At 39.9% G+C, this 25115-nt stretch overlaps 3 protein-coding genes and 1 long non-coding RNA gene across 5 annotated transcripts in view; 2 read left to right on the top strand and 2 right to left on the bottom strand.

The window, feature by feature from the left end:
- Positions 1–1584: 1584 nt before the first annotated feature.
- Positions 1585–14083, bottom strand: LOC148739563 (vomeronasal type-2 receptor 1-like). Of its 2 annotated transcripts, XR_015996146.1 has the most exons (3): positions 14013–14083; positions 4080–4885; positions 1585–1698 (listed from the first exon to the last, which is right to left on the bottom strand). XR_015996146.1 is itself a non-coding variant. In XM_088747324.1 (2 exons), the coding sequence occupies exons 1-2, from the start codon at positions 10812–10814 to the stop codon at positions 4670–4672; spliced, it is 834 nt and encodes a 277-aa protein (XP_088603450.1). In that variant the 3' UTR covers positions 4002–4669. The 2 variants fall into 2 exon arrangements, 1 of the variants encoding a protein (XP_088603450.1); XM_088747324.1 differs by lacking the exons at positions 1585–1698; positions 14013–14083 and adding an exon at positions 10197–10814 and having other exon boundaries at positions 4002–4885.
- LOC148739564 (extracellular calcium-sensing receptor-like) lies at positions 10851–12226 on the bottom strand. The gene is made up of 2 exons (XM_088747336.1): positions 12042–12226; positions 10851–11788 (listed from the first exon to the last, which is right to left on the bottom strand). The coding sequence occupies exons 1-2, from the start codon at positions 12112–12114 to the stop codon at positions 10851–10853; spliced, it is 1011 nt and encodes a 336-aa protein (XP_088603462.1). The 5' UTR covers positions 12115–12226.
- Positions 11269–25115, top strand: part of LOC148739565 (uncharacterized) — a 60255-nt gene continuing 46408 nt past the window's right edge. The window contains exons 1-2 of the long non-coding RNA XR_015996166.1: positions 11269–11385; positions 12222–12384. This is a non-coding gene — a long non-coding RNA (uncharacterized LOC148739565). The remainder of the gene's footprint in view (positions 11386–12221; positions 12385–25115) is intronic.
- LOC148739566 (uncharacterized) lies at positions 19334–24121 on the top strand. Its single transcript, XM_088747947.1, has 3 exons — positions 19334–19689; positions 19912–21393; positions 22048–24121. Exons 1-3 carry the CDS (start codon positions 19334–19336, stop codon positions 23978–23980), a joined length of 3771 nt encoding a protein of 1256 aa, XP_088604073.1. The 3' UTR covers positions 23981–24121.

Here is a 25115-nt window from a genome sequence, read left to right on the forward strand (position 1 = left end):
AGAAATTGCAAGAATGTGGAACATGAGAACTGTGCAGGTGGTAACAATCGTTGTAGGATCATTGGGAAATCTAACAAAAAACTTGGATAAGTGGTTGGGAAAGTTGAACGTCAAAATTAGTATTCCGTTACTTGAGAAGACTACGTTACTGGGAACAGCAAGGATTTTGAGAAAGGTATTGGATATCTAGAGTAAAGAGAAAATCCTAAGGGACCCCTGGTCATGGGCTATGACTCGCTCCCTTAGGAAACAACCTGGAAAAAGATCATCCAGTTCGTTTACTATAATAACACCTTTATTTAGACACGATAATGTTTAAAGCTGAACAGCTTGTGGGATCGTGTGTAAATCCAAATAAACTCTAATTAAATAAATTCAAATGATGATGGTTTTTGAGGAGAGAGGAAAACCGGAGTACCCGAAGAAAAACTCTCAGAGCAGAGCAGAGAACCAACAAACTCAATCCAACCCTCAAGGCTCAGTACTGGGACCGGTTATGTTCCTTATTTATGTGAACGAAATACCTGGCATCATCACGTCTACTGCCAAATTATTTGCCGACGATACTAAAATCTACCGACAGATAAATAATATCGATGATTCTATTGCTTTACAGATAGATCTGACCACCCTCGACAAATGGGCGGATCGTTGGCAGATGAAATTTAATTCTACCAAATGTGAAGTCATGAGAATAACACATAACAGAGACAAAAAGTCCACGCGGTACAATATATCGAGTACAGTGTTGAGGAATGTATCTAATTACAAAGATCTTGGAGTTATTATGACTAGTGATCTGAAATGGTCAAAACATGTTGAACAAATAGTTCACAAAGCAAATAAGGTTCTTGGCTTACTTAAACGCACAGTAGGCGGTAAAAACAAAGATATTTTTTTAAACTTGTACAAAACCTTGGTCCGTCCAATCTTGGAATACGCCTGCCCGGTGTGGTCACCACACCTCATCAAAGACATCGATGAAATTGAGAAGATACAAAGAAGAGCCTCGCGAATTGCCTTAGGCCAAAGAAGACAAGAGATGGCGTACACGGAGAGGTGTAAAATTCTTAAATGGAACTCTTTAGTACAAAGGAGAGATTTCCTTTCCTTAGTGGAATGTTATAAAACTGTATTCAATCTAAATGGATTGAATTTCAGCGACTATTTTGAACTTTGTAAAAACACTAAATCGAGATCTAACCACCCATATAAACTACAACTCAAACTCGCAAAACTGAACTGTTACAAAAATTCTTTCTTTGTCAGAATTATCAAACCCTGGAATAATCTTCCTATTAATTTATTTAATTTTTGTGACAGCCCTAACGTTCGTGAGTTTAAATCAAAATTGAAGAAACATATGAATATTTATTGAATCGTCATTTAATAATTGATATTTAGCTGTTTCTTATTTGACTTTTTTTATTTTTTATTAACTAGTTCTGTAAGATTTTTTACATAAATAGGAGACCCTTGATATAGGGCCAACCTCTGGGTTTCCTTTTTCTTAATAATTATGTATTTACATGTTGTTCTGAAATAAAGTATTGTTAAAATCCACTTATTACATTTCGAAACTCACCTTCCATTTCTCCAAAACATGAAAATGGTTCCTCGTACAGTGTAAAATATTAGCACATTCAAGGCAGAAGTACTGCTTGGGGCCACAATATTGACATCGCAGTGCTGCTGGTTCTTGGAAACAATAAACACATGTTGTGTCAGTCGGAAAACAGCATTCCTTCACATAAGAATCAAACAACTGTCTTCTTATGTTGTCCCATTTCTTGATGTTGGCGATATGCCTTTTCTCGTACGAAGATAGACCAGAACCGCTCTCACTAAACCCTTCAAACGAGAAAGGTTCGACGATCTCAGGTTGTTCATTTTAAACTAAACCGATTCGTGGGGTACGAAGCGTGGATTCTGCCGTCAGCGAAAAAGTTTTCCTCGATTTCTTTCCACTTTTGTCTACAAAAGTAGCGTCAAAAGAAAACGGCTTAAGCCGCTTTCTGCTCATTTGAAATTATGTAAATTATAAGGTCCATACGAACTGCAATACCACATAAAACACCGACTAAATGCCACCATCGATGAAGCACACGCTGGATAAAACATAGGAGGAATAGCTCTTGTTGATAGAACGACCGAAATAAAATCTGAGAATGTTTCACAACGAGAATGCTGAGAATGTATTTTGAAGTGGGCTGAGCCCAGCAAGGGCAATTTCTTTCTCCTGGCTGAGCCCATTTCCTCCGAGTGAACCGGGTGCACCGGACAGCTGTAGTGAAAAAAGGAAATTCACGCTAATTTGAAACGAGAAAAACCGTTCTTTTCTGGCATCACGTAGCCTATTTACGTTAGGGTTGGAAAACTTTCAAACACAAAAATCTGGGATTAATCTTTCAAATCGCAGTCTCTGATGCCAGCATAGCTTTTTGAATAGCTCGGCACACTGTAGCGTGTATATTCATATCTTTGCGTTAGTCTTTTTTTTAACACAACTCATGTATCGAGTCATTCCTGTTATTCTCTAATTTCATCTTTTAGCAAGCCAGAAGAGAATCCCATCATCTTCTGTCGTTGAAAAATATCGATCAGAGTATCAGAGGTTTAAAAAAGGGGAAAGAAAGATGCGAAACTAACTGAGAAGCCTTTAAATAAATTTCAGACTTGGTTACGTTGCCATGAAATGAGTTTTGCGAGGATATGAAAGTTGAAAATTACATGAGACATATTCGTAAAGGCTTTTCCAAGGATTTTCTTCTTCAAGCAATTTGTTTTTTTTGACAAGTTTTAAAGCCTCTGCTTCAAGGAGGCAGTGTCACCGAGTGGTTAGAGTGTCGGACTCGTCATCCGCCGCTCCCGGGTTCGAGTCCCACCCTGACCACTGGATTTGTTTCACGGTAGCCCCGAGTTCAGATCCTTGGCCACGCTTGTAAATAGCCAACTGGTTTGCTTCCGGCCGGTTGGGGTTCTTAATGATGTCATGTTCAATTTAGACCATTTGTTTCATTTGCTTGAAAGGACCACAATGGAAACTACTGGTTCACCAGTAATTGTGTAATCCTATATAAAGACTTTTTTTTTTTTTTTTTTTTTTTTAAGCTAATCTCTATCAGGTACTGTTTTAAAGGTTTTTGGTTGTTGTATTTTTTTCAATAACACAAAATGGCTAAAGACATATGAAGAGACAGGCTGCCTTATTTTTTCCAAATAATTTTATAAGGCCGGAAAACGTAATCTATTCCATATGCCAGCATTGTTTTTCTATGAAAAGAACTTCTCTAAGCTTGATGAAAACAGCCAATTTCTTTTCGATGCAAATTATTGAATTCCCGTCCGCTAAAAAGCGACGAAATTTTTTTTGATAGTGGTGTTATCCGTTCCTATAAATGCGAGTTGAGTATTAGTAATTCGGTGGTTTTAATGAAACCATTCTTTACCGTGGCAGTTCTGTTTTAGTTTTGTTTTTGTTTTTTGTCATGTGTGCCATGATAATAGCACCCCTTTGTTAAATATCATTTGATGTCTGCAAAACAAGTTTACAAGAAATTTGGTTATAATGCAATTTGGTTATAATGCAATTTGGTTATGATGCACGATCCTCGCAGTAAAGAGCGCTGTTTATGCAATAGCGAAAATCAGACCTGAAAAAAATCAGGCCTGATTATTTTGGTTATATCAACTAAGTTGAAATTGTAAATTGGCCACCGTAAAGAGTTCTTTCCTTCAAAATTATACGTGAACTTTTAAGAATTAATGAACATCGCAGTTCTTGTATAATATTTATGACATCGATCCCGAGACTTTATTACAATAAGGAATTGTGTTTCTTTTATTTTCAGTCCCAACATCGTCGCAGCCCTTTCTAGTGGAGTATTTTATTCGTACACAGTCACTGTTCAGAAAGAAACCGAGGAACGTAGTGTTCATCCAATCCGCGACAGTTAACAGTTGCCCGTTGGCACAAGGATATGAATTGAGTTCTTCATAACAGGTATGTTAAATTCTTAATGACATGAATTGTGCCAAGCCGTAGACGCAATGTCTATGTAATTAAAGGCTCATATTACCTTACAATGTGGGTGCCTAACCAACTTGCTGGTTTTACTTTTGCAGCTTGTTTTTCTTTCCTTTTTATCTTTCCTTTAATCTTTGTTTTTACCTTGGGTAGGTGGCGTGTTCTTTGGGATTGCGTTGCAACCAAGAAATGGTGTTAAATGCACGAAATAATTGAAGACTGCGATCAAATCGATTATAAAAGTTAGCAGGTGCCAAGTCGTCATGGATGATCCTTGTAAAAGTAAATGAATATGTAAAGGCGAGAAGTCTGATGGATAATGACACTAGCTCTCTGTTTGTTTAATGGCTAATTTCTTTACTTTTGTTCGATCTCTTATTTGCATATAGGAATATCAGCACCCGACAATCTAGAGGATTACCACGGTTGCTGTACTCCGTTACCAACGAATACTACTAATTCTTATTTATTGATATGTATTATATCATGTATATCAAATTTATGATCGCTTTGTAACCTGAAAAGTGTAGGAGGTAATGAAAATGAAAACAAACCAAAGCTATTTTCGTTGAAGCACGTAGTGTTTTTAAAATTATTTTTTCTGTCTGTGGTTCATGTTTGTGGTTCAGTTCCGTATTGATTTTAAACACTAGATTGCCTAATTACCATAACCCTATATTCTGCCTGTTGGTCTTCCTTTCGAATGTTTGTTCCCTTAATTAGGCTAATTTTTGTCATGTTTTGTTTTGTTTTGTTTCGTCCTTTGGTTGCTTCTTCGCATTTTGCTTGTTGGATCATTTGAAGCTGTGCTCTGCCACATCGTGAAACTGATGGCCTGACTTGAATACCTCGTTCTATCTGAGAATAGAAATCAGATATGCCTAGTAAACTTCTGTTTGGCTCTTTCGCTTTTTTTGTTATAAGTCTTATTTTTTTCATGCATTCATCAAGTTCCCGACAACAATTTTGGAATTAGCTTAATCTCCTACATTAGAACATACTAAAACACATTATATAATCGCTGTTATCATGAAATATGTTTTTCGTCGCGCAGAAGTTTCAGATACCACTTGCTTCGAACGGTCAATTGAGTGTTTTTTCTGTCAAGAATTGGCATGTGGTCATGACATCGTATTATATTTAAATTGATCATTAAGTTCAGAAACACTTAAGTAGATGTTGACGTGTCTGAAATAAGACTCAAAATTCAACAGATGTCCAATTCGAGTGTTACACCTGTGGGTATTAACCGGCTTTAGAATTTATTGATCACCACAATAGGTCCAAAATACACTAGAACGTTTTGCTTTTTATCCTTGGTTTAATTCTGGGTAGGAAGCGGTTTTTCCTTTTGGGGGGGGGGGGGGGGGGATTGCGTTGCAACGAAGAAATGGCGTCGAATGTACAAAATGATTGAAAAAGGAACGATTCGCTCAGCGCCAGGCCGGTCGTTTTTCGCGGCTTCACTACCCTTAGGAACACCAGCCGAAGATCGCAGTTATACAAGTGGGCGGCTGCTGAATCGTTACGTTGATCTTTGGTAAAAGTGGGCCGGGAAGAACTGATAATGTAAAGACGAGCAGTCTGATGGATACTGACACTGACACTATCTCTTTCTTTTTTTTTCAATAAAAAATTTATTCCTGTTTTCCCGATCTTTTACTTTCACATCAGCAGTTGGAGTTTCAGAGAATTGCCACTGTTGCTGTACTGATCCGTTTTCAGCGAATACTTCTTTACCAAATTCGTAATCATTGATATGTATTACATTATTTTTATGACTTTCATGATCATTTTGTAACCTGAATAGAGCAGTATGTGATCAAAGTGCAAATGAACAAAAATTATTCACATCGGAGAAAATTAAGTTTTATAAAAAATTCCGTTTTCCATGTGTGGTTCACGTTTGGGGCTCAGTTCAGTATTTCTTTTAAAAATTACATCCGTTGATTGCTGTAAACCTGTTTTCTGCCTTTTGGTTCTTGAATGTTGGCTCTTTCATTTTAGTTTTGTATTATAATGGTTTGTTTCGTTTTGGCTTTTTGGTTCTTTTTTTTTTTTAGATTTAATTTAATGATAAGGAGCTGGAATTTAAAACCGAGGCATTTCGTCATAGTCGAAGCCATTTTCCCATCTCCAAAGTTTTTAAGGGATAAAGTTAGAAAAATAGAAAATATTCAAGGGTTGTACAAAGTTTTTGGAGGTTGTTCTGCAAAAGAAAAGCAGCGAGCAAAGCATCGCCACAAAGCAACAGCCAAGAAAATCAACCTTGCGAACGACTCAAAATCCGTATTTCCGCGCCAAAACCTAGCGCGTGTGCACACGTTATTTAGCTCTAATGGAAATTGATAATGATGAGCACGGACCATTAGAATGATGCAGAGCCTTATGGTTAGATCAGGTAAATGTTACTCTGACACAAACAAAATTTTCCGAAGCCTCAGGCGATGATTAGTATCCCGTGCAGCAGGAGGAAATGTTTTTTAATCAGCCTGGCCAGAAACATATGCTACGGAAACAAGTTTAGCCCATTCTAAGAACAAAGACAATTTTTTTGCCTTGGGTCATAAAAGTTTTCCGCTTCCAAGCCACAAATTGTCTTTTGTAAAGATGTCTCCCACTACAGTCAGAATGAGAGCAATGTTGACTGGTTTTCAGTGTTTTTCATCAAGAATAAGTCCTGTATGAATATCGAACGGTAAACAATGACTGACGACAAAGCCAAAGTAGAAGAAGAATAAGCCAGTCCCGGAATAGGAGAAGAAATGGATGGACGAGGATACAAATTCATTCTTTACCTTGTATAAGAACAAGGCCAGTTTGGGGAGAGGAGTTCTTTAAGACTCTATAAATAGGGATAGTGAGGAAAAATAGGCTTAGCAAGCACAGATGCTAGAGAAATACGTTGTTATACGGGAAGAAAAAAAATGCAAAAAGTCAGTTTATTATTCTGTGTATGCGTGGCCATTTGTATTTCGAAACAATATTTCCTTGCTCAGCCATCGATCATAGATGCAAAACTTCCCACTATTTAAAACATCCCAGAAAAATAACAAGAAACAATCCTTGGCGGTTAGGTGCTCTTAGACATTGATACCTCTTCCGAGGTGCTAATGGTTCAGCTATAAATATATTTGCGATGCAGTGTTGCTTAAAAGCATGAATTTTCCGCGCTCATAGATTCATTTCTTCACTTATTTATAAGTCTATGACACGCCGCACTTTTCATTTTAATCCGCCGGCATATGCGAATTATCCTTAATGGACTACAATTCAAAAACCGAATTTAAATTATTTCGAAAATTGATTTTTTAGATCGGTTGTCTATAAATTATTTATCATTGGTGAGCATTATGTCAAAAGGGCTTGAATTTAAAATGATCCAAGATATTGTAATGTTACAAGCTTTATGACAAAAGAAATATAAGCCATCGTTCTTCATTTCTCGTTCTGCTAGTCTTTTTTCTTTTTCCTTTTTATTCACTAGTCTTATATTTGAATTAAACAGAATTATCATAACGTTAACTGTTCGCATAAAAAAGGTAACGCAAAGAGAATGCTTTGAGTTCCTAGGAGGAATCGAAGGAGAGGAGTTTTCTTTTAGCGGCCTGCAATTCATTTCAACTTTATTTTTGGAATACCTTCTTGATTGGCTTTGTGAACGTTAAATTTCAGTTATTTTTGTCGCATATTGTAGGTCTGCATTTCAACTTCCCGGTTGAAGCTATCAACAGCAGGGTTACCACGCACGCCACTTGATTCAAACGAAAACTGGGTGACTTCTGCTTTCCCTTTCGCTAAAAAAGCAGAACGCATACTTTGGGCGGCAAAAATATGCAGCAAAGGAAACCATGGGCACTCAAGAGTGTTGTTACACAATTCACAACAGTTACATACCATCCACCAATGAACAACTGTATTGGGTGATAACAAAGCAATGAGAGAACGAATATGTACATGGAAAAAGCGATCCGTTTAGCCTCGCTAAAATTTTCAGGAATTTTCCTGCTCTTAAAGGCACAGAACGAAGAAAGAAGCATTTGAACAAGGACACAAAGACATGTTGTCAAAAATAGAGAATTACCAACTAAACTGGAGTATGCCTTGCACTCGCTAAAGGTGTAACGTTTCGGATTGATATGTTGCTTCTTGTAGGGTGGGTCCAGAAGCAACCATGGTAGCAACACAGACAATATTGGGACTAGAAAAGCTGTAACAATCGCAGCTTGTGTTTTTTCAGGAAGATAACTTACTACCAAACTGGCCACAGTTGGAGCCTGGAAAGCACTAGAAATAAGCAATAACTTAGCCAATACCACGGAGAGACAGGGGCTATAGGTCAGATAACGTAGCGGGCAAATGACTTTACAAATTGCATCTGTGGGTTTAAAGATATTAATGACTGCCAGAGATAACAAAGACAGAATTGTGAGTGGAAGAACAAAGCTTAGTTTATGATTGGGAGCCTTAATGATGGGGCTATTCCAGAAATTGTAGAGGGCAACCAGACAAAACGTTGTAACGACTGCACCGAGCGCGGCAAACGTAAGAATTAAAATTCCACTTGCAGTATCATAACTTATGCTGGCGGAGGGTAAAGCGACGCTCTCTGTTTTAGCCTGGTTCGACATTGTTCCATTGGGGCATTCTGTGCAACTTTTAGAACCAGCAGATGAACTGATGGTTCCACAAGGACACGGAAGGCATTGCCAAAAACAAGGTGAGGTGGCAGACTGCCTTGTTCCAGGAGGAAACTGTTCCGAACATTCAGCTATTGGAGGGTGACCGGATGGAGTGTTTCAATGCAAGTCTCTATAAGAAATCGATAATGGTTTATTTTTAATAGGGCTTTTCCATTCCCCTATCTGCACCTTTTTAACGCTCGTGACATTTTCCTTGTGTACTTCTTTAAAGGAAAGGAGGCTTCATACGGTTCCTCGCTTTTATTATCCTTTTTATTTTTTTTCAAATTTTTTTTTATGATTTTTCCTATTATACAGTTGACTGGTGACACCGCACGTGTTACAGAGAAAGGTCACCAAAACAGCCTTGAAACGACCGCTGGCAACAAAGCGGCTACGGAAAAGAGTTAAGGAAACTTCACATGTATTATTCCTCGCTTTTATTATTAAATGTTTTCTTATTTTTTTTTAAATTTGTCCTTTTCTTAACGGCCCACACGTACGCTTGAAATTCGATCTTAATATGTTAGTTATTACCGTTAATGCACTTTACACCCCAAAGTCACACACAGTACGCTTGGGCCGCCTGTGCAGATTGTTTGACTACGATTCCACTCTCTGGTTGGAACCATCGAAAGCAGGGTTGACGCGCACGCCCCTAGATCCAAACGAAAACAGGGTGACTTCTGCTCTCAAACGACTCAAATCATTCACCTCTGGCCTGAAAAGTAGAATGACTATTTTGGGCAAAAATATGCAACAAAGGAAACCATACCCACTCAATAATAATGTTACACAATCCACAGCAGCTATATACCATCCATCAATCGAAACTGTACTGGGTGATAACAAAGCAGTGAGAGAAAGAATACGTACATGGAAAAAGCGATTCGTTTAGCCTCGCTAAAATTTTCAGGAACTTTCCTAACCTTAAAGGCACAGAACGAAGACAGAAGCATTTGGACGAGGACATAAACACATGTCGCCAGGAATAGAGACTTCCCAACTAAACTGGAGTACGCCCTGCACTCGTCAAAGGTGTAACGTTTCGGATAGATATGTTGCATGTTGTGGGGTGGATCCAAAAGGAACCATGCTAGCAACACAGACAATAATGGGACTAGGAAAGCTACAACAATCGCAACTTGTGCTTTTTTGGGAAAAGAACTGATTATCAAACTGTCCACAATGGGAGCCTGGAAAGTACAGGAAATAGGCAACACCTTAACCAATACCACAGAGAGACAGAGGCTATAGGTCACGTAACGTAGAGGGTAAATGACTTTACAAATTGCATCTGTGGTTTTGAAGACATTAGTGACGGCCAGAGAGAACAAAGAGAGAATTGTGAGTAAAAGAACAAGGCTTAGTTCTCGATTGGAAGCCTTCACGATGGGGCTATTCCAGAATCTTGATAGGGCAACCAGACAAAGCATTGTAACGACTACACCGAGCGCGGCAAACGTAAGAATTAAAACTCCACTCACACTATCATAACTTATGTTGGCCGAAGGTAAGAAGACGCACTCTGTTTTAGCCTCGTTCGACATTGTTCCGATGGGGCATTCTGTGCAGATTTCAGAACCAGCGGATGGACTAATGGTTCCTCCAAGACACGGAAGGCACTGCCAACAGCAAGGTGACGTGGCAAATTGCCTTGTTCCAGGAGGACACTCTTCCGAACATTCAGATATTGGAGGGCGACCAGATGGAGTGTTCCAATGCACATCCCTATGAGAAATCGACAATGGTTTATTTTTAATAGGGCTTTTCCATTCTCCTATCTGTACCTTTTTAACGCTCGTGACATTTTCCTTGTGTACTTCTTTAAAGATGACAATATCATAATGTGCCGAGGCTCTGTCACCAAATCGATCGAACTTGATTTTCCCTGTTAGTCCTTCAAAACTGACTCTGCCAAGGAGCTTCTGTAAGTCAAAACCATTTACTGCAGGCGATTTATCGCGAGTGGTGTTAAGATTGGTTTTGTTAAAATTGCAAGTTGATATATTTATTGCATGAGCCAGGGCATATACAGCATCGATTGTGTATGGAATATAGGAGCTGTACATTTCTTCAATCAAGTCTTCTGAGCACTGTTTCATTTGGCGGTTAACGCACTTCTTGCTCGCCAAGAGATGCTATATTTCGTTCGTACCATCGCTCCACTCAGAAAAACCTCTGTTGTGTCGCTCCTTGACCAAGATATTCTTTAAATATTCTTTGAATCCTAAGTCGCCAAAATTGCGATGTTGAAACGCTATGGAGTTCTCGAGAATATACTTTCTTTGATATTTGGACGGTAAAAAAACGTCACTTAAAATCCATACACGTCCAGTAAGATTTTGCCTCTGGACCTCTGCGAAAAACTTCGTTTGGTAATTCTCGTATAACCATAAGATCACAACTTTGATATTGTCCATCTGTTTTAGCTTTTTCACTACGTTGGAATTACTGAGACTCAGACTTTCGAGGCGTATAAATTCCGTCAAAGCAATGCAGAACGAGTTATTTCTTGCTGCAGTTTCGCTAACAACTGACCATACTCCATTTCGTCCAAACGAATCATCTAATCCAACGACGGCAACATAGCCCCATTTGAAGTATGTAACCAAATCAACCATTGCCTTGGCAAGAAAAGCATCCGAAGGCACTGTTCGATGTAAATGGTTATAGGTAAGTGAACTAAGTTCAGCACTAGTTGCTGATCCGCTTATGCTCGAGAAATTGCGCATCTGGAGAAATCCACCCATAAATAGTGCTGTGCGAGAGTCAAGTGGGCATATCAAAGAAATAATGGCTTTCTTTCTTGTGTTATTTTTATCTAACCTGGCACAGGAATTGACGGTTAGAAGTTTGTAAACGAGTCGTGCAGCCTTTGACACATTTCCGCAGTAATCTCGTATGTCATATCCAAGGGAAATGTTTGAAAGAAAACTTGTGTCATTGTTTATTCGTTCGATTGCGAAGATCATGGCCTGGGTGCGACCAAGTCCTTTCAAATTTATCTCTTTACATTGGCCCCCTGGGTGTTCTGGCGTAGAGTGTATTTCGAAAAGTCCGCCCAACATAATATCACCTTGTGAAGGTGTAGTCTGATCGTCCGGGTGAGTGTAGTCCTGAGAAGGACTGTTGTCGGTGGCAGTGACTGACGTTTCGATAACCTGTGCGGAAGTCATCATCAGAGTCAAGTGAGTGATTGATTGTTGTCAGTAGAGAAAAGAAATCCGAAGGCACTGTTCGATGTAAATGGTTATAGGTAAGTGAACTAAGTTCAGCACTAGTTGCTGATCCGCTTATGCTCGACATACTTCTACTGACAATAATATCACCTTCTCTGTAAAAAGCACGAACAGCAACATGGAAGAAGAAAAAAATTAACACCTGGTAAAGTGACAAGCTCATGGCAATACTCCTGTGTTATCCTTATATTTGTAAGCGAACGTAACGCATAGATATCAGGTGTTAGACTTATTTTGCGCTAATGGTGATGATCTTATTATTGCACACAGGTGAAGTACTCGTATTGAAAATCAATTGAAATTCAAGTCTTGATTCAGACACGCCAAAAGCAGAAGAAAATTAACAACTGGTCAAACGGCGAACTCATGGCGACGACGGACTCTTTTCCTTGTTGGAAAACCTGAGGCATAAATGTCCAGTATTTGTACTAAGGTGCATTTTCGTAGTCAGTAACTTTTGATCTTAATACACACCAGTGGAGTATTCCTATTGGGAAAATTCCAAAACCGAGTCTGATTTTAAACATGAGAACGAATATATTTCTCCTTATCAACTTTTAGATCGATTTATTTGCAAACAGTTCATTACGGATGACCATATGTCACGAACTTCTACGCATTAGAGAGGTGTTCGCATTGGACAACTAATTTTGGCGATGAACATATGACAAAGCTTTTTGCATATAAAATGATTTAATATATTTCTTCGACGAAAGACATATGTCATCGCCTTTTTAAGTCGTGCGTACGCGAAGCGTACAAATTAGAATGGGGGCAGGACATGCAAATCGTATCACTCACTCAGATGTAAAGAAATCGATATGTCGACGGCAAACCAATTGATAGCGACCTTCCGAAATCATACGGAACGTCTCTATCACATTTCCGAAGTAATTCTTCCACGTTAAAATTTAACTCGACCTTCTTTCGAAGGAGTTTCGATTTTAATTAAAATACTCGTCGCAGTTAGCAAATGTGTAACCGAGCCAAAGCTCTTTGAAAGACTAAACATGTAATTATGAGTGAAGACGCTTAATGCAATCGCTCTTCCGTGATCACTTTTTGTGATCATTTACATTATTGTGGAATATTCCTCGCCTTTCCCGGTTAGATTTTGTTTTTAACAAAGCGTCCAGGCCACAATCGTTCTTAAATGCAATTTCAAGCCTTCTTTCTTCTCACTGCGAGCCGAAGACTCAGAAGAGGGGCTGTCCATAAAGATCGCCCGGAGGTATGCCATATGAAAAAATCGAAAATCCCCAGACTTTGCCAGAATATGTCTGGATGAACTATTTCTAGAAAAAATACTTTGAGTTCAATTGCACTTTTATTTTTCGCGAACGGAGGCAAAATCGGTTTTGTGGCTCTCAAGTCAGCTTCACGAGCTTTAGACAACCATTATTTAAACGTCGCTTGAAAATAAACAAAACTGTAAATGTGACCAGATATTTTTCTAAGGAAAAGAACACGTATTTATAAACAGTCTGAAGTATTCTTTGGTCGATTTCGTCGCAATCTAAATTTTTGGGGAGTTTTTTCGTTTTTTCCAATATTTCACTCCTTTTGGCGGACAAAAAAAAAATGGCAAAGTTGAGAGGGTAAAATCGCACCTTGCTACATGGCATGGGGTTATATCAAGTTAATCCAGCGAAAGAACAAGGTTTTTTCTTCAAATAACTCCAATAAAATATTTGGGCTACTCAAACTACAAAATTTTAGAACCCCAAACAAAAGTGACTAAGAGGTCCAAACGCGCCATTCCTTGTCAGGCAATTGGAGGTGAAAAAATCAACAATGCGCACGTGGAAAAGACAACAGGTCGCCTTGGGATCGAAATATCATTACCAATCTGAATAAAAAGTTGACTTTGATCAACACTTGTCGTTTCTGCTGCTCAGGTTAGCTGAGGTTTGAAATTTTAGCAGTTATTTTCGAAACAAAACAAGCTAAAATGCAATATCGTCCAGTTGGAAGCGGACGAGGACGGTTACAAACCGTAAAATAAATACGTTTGCCATACTTACATTTTGATTTGAGTATTGTTTATAAACTTGTACCTACCTTGCATCAGCACCAAATATTGTTTGTGTATTCGCTGCTGTTAACTGCCCTCCGCTGCCTCGAAGTGTAGAGCAAGGATTGCGTGACAGGCAGAACCAGAAGTCCTGGGCCACAATTGCAAGAGCACGCGTCTTTACCACAAACTGGCACTCTTACTTTATATTCAGTATCATTTCTTTGGGAATGTTGAATTATACTTGAACGCTTTTTGGGGGACTCAATAAGTAAATAATAACTAAAATAATAACTAAAAGCAGGTTTTTATCCGCTGTCCTCACAGACGGTCAACAACCTAATTTTCTCATACTTTTATTAATTAATGCAGGAAATATAACTCGGGGAAAAAAGCTGAAGGAAAACTACATTTGCTTGGCCTTCGATAACCATCGTTAGGTACCTTCTCGAGTTATCTTATTGTTTATACACTACATAACGTCTACAGAATCAATAAGAAATCGTGAAAAATATTGAGATGTTACCTGCCCTGGCGAGAAGAAGATCTGCCTCCGTTTTCAAAGTTGGATCAAAGCAGTCATAAAACTTCAGGTGACTCTTGACGTTTTTTTGCATGTTTTTATCGCCTCACTTAAAGCATTGTCGGGTTAGAACCACCGCATCCATAAGGCCCTCCAACAAGTTCAGCCACAGATTACCATCACATAAACAGAACTGTGCACAAGCGCGCCGTGGTACAGTTTATCGACGCAGAAGTAATCTGATTGCGTTTCACACGTGAAGACGTTCATTTTATCTATGTACATCAAAAGTGCTAAAGTGATCGTATCAGTTATTGTGTACTAAGCGCTTGATGTTTGGTTATGATTCCCAGACACTTGTACACAGGGCAATACCTGTGTACAAGCTTCAAAAGTAGAACAATATTACAAGTAAAAACACAATAACATGACAAGTATACAATGTGTTCCTACACCAATCAAGATGTAAAAAATTACCTCAGATTAGATAAGCTTTGAAAGCTTATCTGATGAGGCCTGAAAACAATGTCATCAGATGTGCAATGTGCAATGTGCAATGTGCAACGTTAATTGAAGCTCCCCTAAAGCGGCTTTTCAGCCTCAATGCAGTAAAGTTGAGATCGGACGTCAGTATTTTATCAGGCGTCTTCGGCAGCCACTTCAGTCCATGTAGCGATTTCACCTTCCCACTCATCCCACCCAGGGGAGGACCGTAATCTCGTGCGTGGGAAATTAACGTCTCCTACCCCAAACCCTGCAGGAGACGGGACCTACGGCTTTACGTCTTATCCGAGAAGACGAAGCAATGTGAGTGAAGCGACTTGCTTAAAGCCACAACGTAGTGCCTAGGATTTAAACCCAGGCCGTCCGACCCAGAGTCCAGCGCTCTGACTACTGGACTACTCACGCCTCACATGATTAGTGGATGAAAAAGAGGAGGGGGTAAATTAAGCGGAAAAAATCCCCACGAGCATTCAAGTGTAAGTTAAGGTTCCCAAACAAATAGTGCTGAATATGAAGGAAGAGTGCTCGTGTTTATGGTCAAGACGCGTGCCCGTCTCGCCTGTCACGCAATCCTTACAGAACATTTAGATCAGCGGAGGGCAGTTAACGGCTGCGGCTTTTGGAGCGAATACACAACCCATGTTTCTGCACTAATCAAGATGTTAAAAAATTACAGACCACTGATTAGATAATCTTTGAAAGCTTATTTGATGAAGCCTGTAAAATGTCAATAGATTAATGAATGAAAAAGAGGAGGGGGTGAATAAAGGGAAAAATTCCCCCAAAAAGTATTCAAGCATAATTCAACGTTCCCAAACGAAAAAAAACTGATGCATGGTATGTACTCAAATCAAAGTGTAACTATGGCAAACATATTTATTTTACGATTTGTATCCGTCCTCGGTCGCTTCGAACTCGACGAATACGAAAAAAAACTGAATATTGAGAGAGAGTGCCAGTGTTTCTGGTAGAGACACGTGCTCTTGCAATTGTGACCCAGGACTTAAGTCCGCCTGTCACGCAATCCTTAGTGAACATTTCGAGACAGCGGAGGGCAGTTCACTCAGCGAATACACAATCAATATTTGGCGCTGATGCATGGTATGTACTCAAATCAAAGTGTAACCATGGTAAACATATTTTACGGTTTGTATCCGTCCTCGGTCGCTTCGAACTCGACGATGTCGCATCTTGGCTTGTTTTGTTTCGAAAATAACCGCTAAAATTTTAAATCTCAGTTAACCTGAGCAGCAGAAACGACAAAAGTTGATCAAAGTTAACTTTTTCTTCAGATTGATATCGATATTCCGCTCCCAATGCGGCCTGTTATCTTTTCCACACGATCTGATGACCACATGCCAATTCTTGACAGAACAAACAAGGTCCTTGGAGTCACTATCAGCGACACTCTTGGGTGGAATGAGCACGTGCGTGAGATTGTCTCCAAAGCCTCAAAACGTCTTTACATCTTAAGAGTGCTCAAGCGGTCCGGAATTCCACCCGAAGACCTTATTAACATATTTTATGCCTTGGTACGATCGGTCCTCGAATACGCCTGCGTCACTTGGTCTACTAGCCTACCAATTTACCTCAAGGACATGATCGAAAGAGTTCAGAAAAGAGCTCTGCCTATATTATTTCCGGCGCTGAGCTACAAAGACGCCATTGTGGCTGCAAACTCCACTCGCCTAAATGTGAGAAGAGACGAACTCTGCAAGAAAGTTTGGGGCGGTATCTGTGTGCCTGGGTCACGGCTGTACCACCTTATTCCACCAAAGCGCGCCGATTGCCACGTTTATGAGTTGCGCAACAAAAACCATGTATCAATCTTTAAATGCCGGACCGAAAGATTTAAAAAATCTTTCTTTCCAACAATGGCGTCTAACGCCCAGTTCTTGTAGTCAAGCAAACCTAAGCGTTTTTCATTGGTATGTAACTGCCGATTCTTGTAATTCCCAGTCCCTTTAGACTCTTAATTTTAAAGTCAAATGTAAGATTTTCGTATTTTTTAAATATTTAAAGCATATTTGTAAATTCACATGTATTTCACCACTTGGGTGCCATTTTTGAATACTTTTAATAAACCTTCTTCTTCACAAACACCCACTTGACCGTTGGAAGCAAGTGTTATCTGGAACTTCCTCGCGACGAAAAACATATTTCATGATAACAACGATTATAAAACCCTGCCGTTATTTTAATGTTAATAAATCACTTTAACTTCTGCGTTGCGCTCGCACTACAAAAATTTGATTGATTATAAGCCAGAAATCTCTCAACAAGCGGTTATGCTTGTTAATGCTTGTCAATGCTTGTCGAAGCTCCAGATTAATAATAGCTGACGACCCCAGAAATGTTCATTGCGGTTCCGACAGTCAGAGCATACTGAGGCGTTTGGAGCTCTTATCGCTCGAAAGGACGTTCGGGTTATTTTCCTAACTGGCTTTGGAAAGAGCCTTATCTACCATGTGTTTGTGAAATTGTTAGAGGCTTTCCCGTCCGCCGGTCATTTAGTTATTTGTGAACCGTGCCATCAGTCCAACTCAAGCAGTTTCAAAGTGTCAACATCTACCGCTGACCATGGCTCCGTAGTCCGTGCCTTTTTAAGTCACTTGGCCGGAAATGATCATCACGGTTAATAGCATTTGGGGAAAGTAAAAGAGACTGAGTGAGTGATAGGCGTGGAATGCTTTATTAATATTTGAAACAAACACACCTCATTTATTCGGCCTGGGTTACGCAATATCATCATCAAAACCGACATCGGATTATTCGATTATTCGTCAGCCCACAATAGTTCACTATTCTAATTTATCCTTTGCTTAACAGGCCCAAGGCCTTCTGGCGCACCAGTGTATTCTACATATGCTTGAAAGAGAAAGTTTTCTTCCGACTCATCCATTTCTGGCTGGGTGGTACAATAGGCTTCCACGTTTCAAAATGTTGATTACATTTTCGTCATCAAGGTTTGAAGAATGATTTAGCACTTCCAAGAAAGACCGGTTTCTAAAAAGGAATGCTTCCCTTATCGACGCCATCTTTTTTTGTTTAGGAAACATCGCGCTCGTCCCAGTTAACGTCGGGCAGGAATATCGAGAAAACGCACTTTGATGGAACGAGTAAACGAATGTTGAGAAAACTAAAGTTAACAAAACGAGTGTCCAACCATTAAAATGAATATCCAACTATTAAAACGAATTGAATTTCGATTGAAATAAAAAGAATGTCGGATTTAAAATACGAGTGAAACAGTTGAATTTTGGTAAACAGCACCACAGTTTCTTTAGAAACTTACTGTCATGGAAGTGTTAGGAATTTATTTATTATATGTAAATTATTTTTTTTTATTCTCTTAGGATCAGTGTAGTTCGTGATTATTTGTATCTGTTACGTAATTTTTATTCTTCACTTGTGTAAACTGTTGTGTAATTAACCTTTATTGTGTATATCAAATAGTTTTCTTCATTCTTTTCGGGCACCTTGCGTCCATGTGTATTTAAGGATTTGGGTGGTTTGGTACGGTGTGGTTTTTTTTTTGAAGAAGTGAGATGAAGGTTTGTGAGTTACGAGCGAAGAGCGTGGAAAAATTTGAGTCAACGGAGACTCGGCACAGTATCATTTCTGAGAAATTCATTCAGAACAATCGTTCCATTTCACGGTAGAAAACCATTTGCGGGGGAGCGGGTGTGCAAAGAATCTACCAGACTGTGAGCTAAAGGAAGAAGAGATAGTAACTAATTCAATAACAAGTCTGAGCGAGTCAAGTACGAGAAGTAAAAAGTTGAAAACTGCAAAGTTGTCAGAGGACGAAGCAAAGTTGAAACGAAGGAAACGAGCAAAGTTGAGAACTGGTGAGACAGGAACCTGGTTGGAGAAACGGGAGTTTGGTTTGGCAGGGCACTGTTTGTTGGTGGAGCGTGGTGATTTGTGGACAAGAGAAGAACACGGACGCGGGCGTAAGGTGAAACCCAACCGAACTGAACTAAAAAAAAAAAACCTTTTTTTTATCTTAATAGTAATAATCTTGTAAATAGTTTTAGTGTACTGTAGTTTAAGTTAGCGTATTCCTGTAAATTAATTAGATCATTGTATTATCGTTATTGTTAGTCGCTTTATTGTTTTAATTAGCATAATAAATATCTCTAGGCCTACGTTTAGTTGTATTGTGGCGTGTGTTCTCGGACTCGTTTATGTTCTGTGTTTTGTTTGTGTTAGGGGGCACCCACCTTTGTGGCGCGGATTCGTCACATATTTTGGTGTCAGGAGTGGGATCGCTCCTTAACAGTTTACATAAACAGCTCAACAGGAGACACGCAAGGTAATAGTATACGATTATTTAATATGGCTACTGCAGCGATCGGCTTTGATTCCTGGGTCCTTAAAGATCTTAGAGCTGAGGCTATCAAACGAGGTATTCATTTTTCTCCTAAGGATGGTGTTAAGACTTTAGCGAGCAAACTCAGAACTTCAGATCGCATAGGTCAGAGTTTCGATGCACCAGAAGAAAACCTTGCGGAGGAAACTTTGGAGACTGGTCTTAGTTTTGAGCAGAGATTACAGTTACAAGAGCGTGAGCTGCAGATGTTAGAACTGCGGAAGAGAATTAGTCAGGAACACAGGGAAATGAGGGAGTTAGAAAGGGAGGTGGAGAGAGAAAGGCGTCAGGCTGAAAGGGAATTAGAGAGGGAGAGAAGGGAGTTTGAAACTCAAAAAGCCCAAGAAGAAGAAAGGCGTTTGGTACGAGAGGAGGAGAGACTCAGAAACCTTAGAGCTGAAAAGGAAGAATTTGCTGTAAGGGAGTTTGAAAGGAAACAGGTAAGTGACAATGAGGTTAAAAGGCCCAAGTTTATCAAAATCAGGGAAATGAGGGAGAGTGAAGATATAGATGATTTTTTCCGGATTTTTGAAATGACTGCAAGGGCGCAATCCTTACCCGAGGGGGAATGGGTTGATAATTTAGTACCCAAGCTCACTGAAAAGGCTAAGTCTATTTATTTAGAAATCCCAGACCCTGCATGCCAGGATTACCACGAGAGTAAGGCAAGCATTATTAAAGCCTACCAGTTAACCGCAGATCACTATAGATATAGGTTTCGAACCTCAGAGAAAAAGCCCGACGAGGACTTCGTCCAGTGGGGAAACAGAACCCGAAGGTATCTCAGCCGCTGGATAGCTGTTGCCGAGGCTACTGGTGATGCGGATAAGATAATTGAACAGGTATTGATGGAGCGACTTCTTGATGCGGTAAGTCCTGAGCTTAGAGCTTGGTTAAAGGAGCAAAAGCCCAAAACTGCTGAAGAACTTGGCAACCTTGCTAATTTACATGTTCAATCTAGGAAAGGGCCACTTGTTGATGGTAAGTATATGTCAACCGCTAGTTATGAGAAATTTGGGAAAAAGAAGAGGCCAGATGTTAAGGCGGATAACTTATTGTCTGAACAGAAACAAGACCAATACCATGTAAGACCCTCCAAACCATCCTCCCCTCCAGCCCGTAGAACCACGAGGCCTGAAATTAAATGTTACAGATGTGGTAAACCAGGTCACATGTCGTTCAACTGTGGAAAGGGCCGTGGGAAGCCTTCACAGGGATACCTCCTGTGTATGACACCCCTAACGTCAGAACAATCTCAGTTCCCTCCTTGCAATGTTAGAGGTAAAATAAACGGGAAAATTGCAGAAATGGTCATTGATTCTGGTTGTACTAGGACTCTAGTCCAGAAAAGATATGTAAACAATACAGCCTTCACAGGGGAGAATATCACAGTATTAACAGCTGCGGGAGAACGTCTTACAGTCCCACTTGCAAATGTTGAATTTGACAGCAAAGAAGGTAAACACGTAGAATTAGTAGGAGTGTTGGAGAGGCTACCCGTAGATTGCTTACTTGGCAGGTCGTCTTTTGGAAGAACACTGTCGAGACAAAATGTTTTGGACCAATGGGAGAGAAATGTTCTAGCTGATGACATTGGTGGAGATGAGGCCTTCGTGATGACTAGGAGACAGAAAGCATTACAAGAAGCCCAATTGAAAGCAGACGAGCTAATTGACAGGGAAAATTCACTCGCCGTCAAGAGTTTAGCGAAGAAAGAAATAAAGCCTGAAGCTCCAGAGGAAGGAGATTTGCAAAGGTTATTTGAGGGCATGGTACAGGAAGAGACAAGTAAGAAGAATCCTGAGAGTGATACTTTGATAATAGAACCTAGTAAAGTTAAACCTACAGTAAACATCCTAGATAGAGACAGAAACCAGCTGATAGCGGATCAGAAGTCAGACGTGACTCTCGAGAAAGTACGCAAGGAATTATCCAAAATGGCACCACAAGAATCGGATGGGTACTTCTTCACTAACGACCTCATGATGCACCGTAAATATCTTCCCGAAGAACATAATGGAACAAGGTTTGTTGATCGAATTGTAGTACCAGAATCCTATAGGAATGAAATCCTGCGTGTTGGTCACACAATCCCCTTGTCAGGTCATATGGGTAGCAAGAAGACAGTTGAACGCATAACCGCACATTTTTTCTGGCCTGGTCTAAGCTTTGATGTTCGCAAATATTGCGCAACTTGCCCGCAATGTCAGGTGGTAGCCAGGAAGCTGAAGTCAAAAAGGGCACCCTTGAGGCCTGTAGATATTGTTACTGAACCCTTTAAGAAAATTGCCATCGACATTGTAGGAGAATTACCCAGGACAACAACGGGTTACAGGTACATTTTAACAATCGTAGATTATGCTACACGGTACCCAGAGGCCATTCCTTTACGGTCAACGAGCTCAAAAGCGGTCGCAGATGCATTGATTCAGTATTTCTCTAGGGTGGGTATCCCCGATAAGATAGTGTCTGACCAGGGCTCCAATTTCATGAGTAAGCTTATGGCCCAGCTGTATGAGCAATTAGGCATAACTAAGATTAAGACATCAGTGTACCACCCCCAGGCAAATGGGTTAGTGGAGCGTTTCAACGGCACTTTAAAGAGTATGCTGAGGAAGTTTGTTCGAGAGCGGGTTCAAACCTGGGACAAGTATCTCCCATACTTACTCTTTGCTTATAGAGAGATTCCTTGTGAGTCCACTGGTTACTCGCCCTTTGAATTACTTTATGGACATACGGTGAGAGGACCCCTCGCCGTTATCAAGGAGACTTGGTCGGAAGGATCATCGTTAGAAGACAATCTGATAACTCATGTTCTTGAGATCCGAAGAAGACTTGCAACGATGCAACAAGTTGTTCAAGAAAACTTGAAGCAAGCCCAAGGTAAGCAGAAACGGTTGTATGATATTCATAGTTCAAAACGACACTTAGAAGTTGGAGACAAAGCCTTAGTTTTGCTTCCCACCCCTGGGAGTAAATTAGAAATGAGATGGCAAGGACCCTTCAAAGTCACTAGAGCACTAGAGGACGGATTGAATTATGAGCTTGATACAGGCAAGATGTACAAACAGCATCGCACTTATCACATTAATTTGCTTAGCAAATGGCAGAGCCGTGATGAAATGGCTGCTTTAGTAATGGCGGAGTCCCCAGAGATGCCACTGCCGCACGAAAGCAACGTTTTCCCATTTGGTCACGATGAGACTTGTAAAGATGTAGTGATCTCTGATAATTTGACGGAAGATCAAAGACGACAGGTAAAAAACTTGCTACATGAGTATTCTGATGTATTTTCAGGAAAACCAAATTTAACCAATGTAGCGGTGCATAAAATCGACACGGGTGATTCCCCACCCATTAGGTGCGCCCCTTATAAGGTCCCTCAAAAACTTGAGGAGGAGGTTAACAAAGAGATTGAAAATATGCTGGAAATGGGCATAATACGCCATTCTACTAGTCCATGGGCGGCCCCTGTTGTCATTGTTCCCAAACCAGATGGTACAATACGACTGTGTGTTGATTACAGAAAAATGAATTCTGTCACAAAGATGGATGCTTATCCTATTCCCTCCATGGAACGTATGATTGAGAAGATTGCCTCTGCTAAGTACATTAGTACAATTGATCTCACAAAAGGTTACTGGCAGATTCCCTTGGAGACCTCTACCATCGAAAAGTCCGCATTTATTACTACCAAAGGCTTGTATGAGTTCTTAGTTATGCCATTTGGTATGAAAACAGCTCCAGCATCCTTTCAGAGGATGATGTCTGAGAAAGTCTTGCAGGGGTTAGATTTTGCAGATGCCTACATTGATGATGTCGAGGTTGACACGTCAACATCTTTTCCCCAACACCTTTTTGAGCTCCAACAGGTTTTACAACGTTTACGAGAGTGCAAACTGAATGCTAGGCCGTCCAAATGTAAGATCGCGATGTCAACGGTCGATTTTGTTGGTCACAGAGTTGGAGGTGATAGAATTCAGCCCCGCACAGCTTTGGTTCAAGCCATTAAAGAATATCCCAGACCAGAAACTAAGAAGCAGGTAAGATCTTTTCTTGGCTTAATCGGGTATTATAGGAAATTTATCCCAAATTTTTCGGAACGGGCTGCTGTCCTTACCGACCTCACTAAGGGTAAAAATCCCTCTAAGGTTCAATGGAGTACTAATCATGAATCAGCTTTTCAGGATTTGAAAGTTGCAATGCAGACTCCCCCTGTTTTGAGGCCACCACACTGGAATGACGAGTTCATTTTGCAAGTAGATGCGTCAAATAGAGGTCTTGGGGCCATCTTAAGTCAGAAAGATCAGGACGGGGAGGAACACCCCATAGCATATGCTAGTAGAAAGTTACAGCCTAGAGAGGAAAAGTTGTCTACCACAGAAAAAGAATGTTTAGGAATTGTTTGGGCTGTAGAGCTATTTCGCTATTATTTATATGGCCGCACTTTTAAGCTGCAAACGGATCACAATCCCCTTGTGTGGTTAAATCAGGTTCGCGACAAGAGTAGGAAACTATTAAGGTGGAGCATTACCTTACAGGAGTACGACATAAAAATAGAACATAAGAGTGGTAAGCAAAATTGTAACGTAGATGCCCTTAGTAGGGCGTAAATACCTCATATTGCTCTACAGTATATTAATGTAATCTTTAATTAAGCACTATTTTTGTGTTTCCATGTCCCCAAAAAAATAGCTATTTAAGGGGGGAGGTGTCATGGAAGTGTTAGGAATTTATTTATTATATGTAAATTATTTTTTTTTATTCTCTTAGGATCAGTGTAGTTCGTGATTACTTGTATCTGTTACGTAATTTTTATTCTTCACTTGTGTAAACTGTTGTGTAATTAACCTTTATTGTGTATATCAAATAGTTTTCTTCATTCTTTTCGGGCACCTTGCGTCCATGTGTATTTAAGGATTTGGGTGGTTTGGTACGGTGTGGTTTTTTTTTTGAAGAAGTGAGATGAAGGTTTGTGAGTTACGAGCGAAGAGCGTGGAAAAATTTGAGTCAACGGAGACTCGGCACAGTATCATTTCTGAGAAATTCATTCAGAACAATCGTTCCATTTCACGGTAGAAAACCATTTGCGGGGGAGCGGGTGTGCAAAGAATCTACCAGACTGTGAGCTAAAGGAAGAAGAGATAGTAACTAATTCAATAACAAGTCTGAGCGAGTCAAGTACGAGAAGTAAAAAGTTGAAAACTGCAAAGTTGTCAGAGGACGAAGCAAAGTTGAAACGAAGGAAACGAGCAAAGTTGAGAACTGGTGAGACAGGAACCTGGTTGGAGAAACGGGAGTTTGGTTTGGCAGGGCACTGTTTGTTGGTGGAGCGTGGTGATTTGTGGACAAGAGAAGAACACGGACGCGGGCGTAAGGTGAAACCCAACCGAACTGAACTAAAAAAAAAAAACCTTTTTTTTATCTTAATAGTAATAATCTTGTAAATAGTTTTAGTGTACTGTAGTTTAAGTTAGCGTATTCCTGTAAATTAATTAGATCATTGTATTATCGTTATTGTTAGTCGCTTTATTGTTTTAATTAGCATAATAAATATCTCTAGGCCTACGTTTAGTTGTATTGTGGCGTGTGTTCTCGGACTCGTTTATGTTCTGTGTTTTGTTTGTGTTAGGGGGCACCCACCTTTGTGGCGCGGATTCGTCACACTTACCCTCTTTATTTACCTGTGAATTTGCTTGGCTTTACTAGCAGTTTTCGGTGTGACTTGGAGAAAATGGGAACTTACCT

Source organism: Stylophora pistillata, chromosome 2, assembly GCF_964205215.1.
Source record: "Stylophora pistillata chromosome 2, jaStyPist1.2, whole genome shotgun sequence".
NCBI classification, from domain to species: domain Eukaryota; kingdom Metazoa; phylum Cnidaria; class Anthozoa; order Scleractinia; family Pocilloporidae; genus Stylophora; species Stylophora pistillata.

Bases quoted from the DNA above. Each gene is read 5' to 3' on its own strand.
- LOC148739563 (XM_088747324.1), bottom strand. From the start codon at position 10,814: ATGAAACAGTGCTCAGAAGACTTGATTGAAGAAATGTACAGCTCCTAT. The intron at 4,886-10,196 runs GTGAGTGGAGTT...TTCTATTCTCAG, and splicing joins CCAACATAAGTTATGATAGT to ATAGAACGAGGTATTCAAGT.
- LOC148739564 (XM_088747336.1), bottom strand. From the start codon at position 12,114: ATGAGCTTGTCACTTTACCAGGTGTTAATTTTTTTCTTCTTCCATGTT. The intron at 11,789-12,041 runs GTGATATTATTG...CACCTTCACAAG, and splicing joins TCGTGCTTTTTACAGAGAAG to GTGATATTATGTTGGGCGGA.
- LOC148739566 (XM_088747947.1), top strand. From the start codon at position 19,334: ATGGCTACTGCAGCGATCGGCTTTGATTCCTGGGTCCTTAAAGATCTT. The intron at 19,690-19,911 runs GTTTGAAACTCA...AATGACTGCAAG, and splicing joins TTAGAGAGGGAGAGAAGGGA to GGCGCAATCCTTACCCGAGG. The intron at 21,394-22,047 runs GTTTGTTGATCG...CTTTGCTTATAG, and splicing joins GAAGAACATAATGGAACAAG to AGAGATTCCTTGTGAGTCCA.